Source organism: Penaeus monodon, chromosome 27, assembly GCF_015228065.2.
Source record: "Penaeus monodon isolate SGIC_2016 chromosome 27, NSTDA_Pmon_1, whole genome shotgun sequence".
Taxonomy (NCBI): Eukaryota; Metazoa; Arthropoda; class Malacostraca; order Decapoda; family Penaeidae; genus Penaeus; species Penaeus monodon.
Window position 1 is genome coordinate 37,208,583 of NC_051412.1, and position 2,079 is coordinate 37,210,661.

Below are 2,079 nucleotides of genomic sequence, written 5' to 3' on the forward strand. Positions count from 1 at the left end.
TACCGAATGATGTCCAGTAAGGCAGTCCACCTCAACCTCCGTTACCGCAGCGCCGAAACAGAAGTAATTGAACGGGCGACCTTCATTCGTTTCGAAGTTGTACCCAGAGATTCCTGGAGTTCTGTAATGAAACCACTTGCTTTAGCAATGCAAGAGATCGCATGGGAATATCGAATATATAAAAAAAACTACTATCCACAGCGAGTAGCAACGAAAATCGAAGCTAGAGAATGTCAATAAAACGAAAAATTAACCCAGCGTACTTGTAAAATCCGGTGGCTGAGAGGGAGACGCGGTCGAAATAAGCGGCTTTCACCCACTCGTCCCATCCGCCCTTTGGGTTGCTTGCCATGTAGGGTTCGAGTCGTTCCATGATGGTGTTGCATGCATTCTGGGAACAAATTCGTAAGCGCTAAATAGTCCTTACATTCACAACTGTGGTGTAAGAATTTATATATGATTACTTAATTGGATACATAATATTACCTTCTGAAGTTAAGATTAATATGATGAAGATGATGTAAACTCACACATATTCTAATAGTTTCTTTCAATGTCTTTATATTCGGAATGAGTCCAGCGTTTCTACATCACCTATACTACCATATGTAAAGAACTGTATACTTCTCCAATATAAGCTCGAAAAAATGTAAATTCATGATAAAAAAAACAATAATACAGCCAAGTCACACTGTACATCATGCGCCACTTAACGCACAGGTTTTGCTAAAATTAAAAAGGTCTTCACTTTATATCATATACACGCTACCGTGTTTGTGATTCTGTCCATGTTTGCTACATTTGGGAAGCATGATCATCTTTACAGTAACAATACCGTCGAGATACAATTAAAGACAGAGGTATGCTTCGTTGGATGCCAAATACCATGGACAGGGCCCTAACATGACTTTTTCGAGCCGCAGTGTTTGTGCAAAGCATTGGTCTCTCCTCTACCCCGCTATGCTATTACAATATCAATTTAATTGTTGGGGCCCTTTTTTTCTGATACCAAAAATGTTAAAACAAATAAGCTTCTGTCAAGGGCTCCTTTCTCTCTATCTAGCTTAGCCAGGGAGATATATACAACCGAACATGACTCGAACAGATGTTAAAGGGCCTGATTGCGACGACTTGACTCCGAAAGCGCATTGGCAGTGAACTCACAAGCACAGCCATGCCGTAGAGATCGGAGGAGAGCGAGGCTGCCGTGGAAGAGGCGTTCGGCACTTTGTCCGTGCTTGTCTCGTCGATGAAGATTCTTGTGACTGGGATCTTTAGCGCTCTTGAGGCAACCTGAAAAAAAAAGAGTTATGTGTGGTATTTTAGCCTTCAGTGATATGAATCACCAGGCCAAGGCTAACTAAGATTAAGTAGCTGTTGGTTTCTGAAATTTGTCAAGATGCCATTAACAAGTTGTAAAGATTTCTTGTCCAGCATTAGTCAAAGCAAATCTAAAAATTCAATGCATTGGTGATGAACTAACGAGCAAAATATTATGATCCTGCGACATATTTCATATAATTGAAAAATTCAAAAATATGTAATAAATCACATTATGAATGATAAAACGGGTAATCTATATTACTAACCTACAGACAAGCCTCTGCTTTAACAGTACAAGGGTCCCAGCCAATGTCATTTGCAAACTTGACCAACTAATAAAGAATATTCCATAAAAAAGGTCCTAAAACGGCCTAGGCATTATCATAATCAATCGACAATCTTCAGGTAAACCATTCCTCAACTTAACAGCAACACCATCTCATCGACAAACAAACAAATCAGCAAACGACGAAATGCAAAGAAGCCCAAACAGAAAAAGTAAGCCTGAATCATCTTGGTGTGCGTCCGTGTCCCTCCTCGCTGAACAACTCACCTGAATCATCTTGGTGTGAAGTCCCTGGCCCATCTCGGTGCCGCCGTGAGACAGCAGGACAGAGCCGTCAGTGTACACCAGGACGAGCGCCCCGGCCTGGTTCAGGAACAGCTCCGTGAAGCCGATGCCGAACTTGAGGGGCAAGGCGGCGATTCCCCGTTTCGTGTACTTGTTCGAGCTGCAGGTGTGGGAAGTGATGGGTT

The 2,079-nt window shown here is 42.1% G+C and overlaps 1 protein-coding gene across 1 annotated transcript in view; it reads right to left on the reverse strand.

Moving 5' to 3' along the window:
* Positions 1 to 2,079, reverse strand: part of LOC119590831 (xanthine dehydrogenase/oxidase-like) — a 26,787-nt gene that overhangs the window by 1,752 nt on the left and 22,956 nt on the right. Inside the window, 4 exon segments of the mRNA XM_037939587.1 lie at positions 4 to 121; positions 264 to 391; positions 1,165 to 1,293; positions 1,877 to 2,054. Coding sequence (XP_037795515.1) covers positions 4 to 121; positions 264 to 391; positions 1,165 to 1,293; positions 1,877 to 2,054 — 553 coding nt within the window.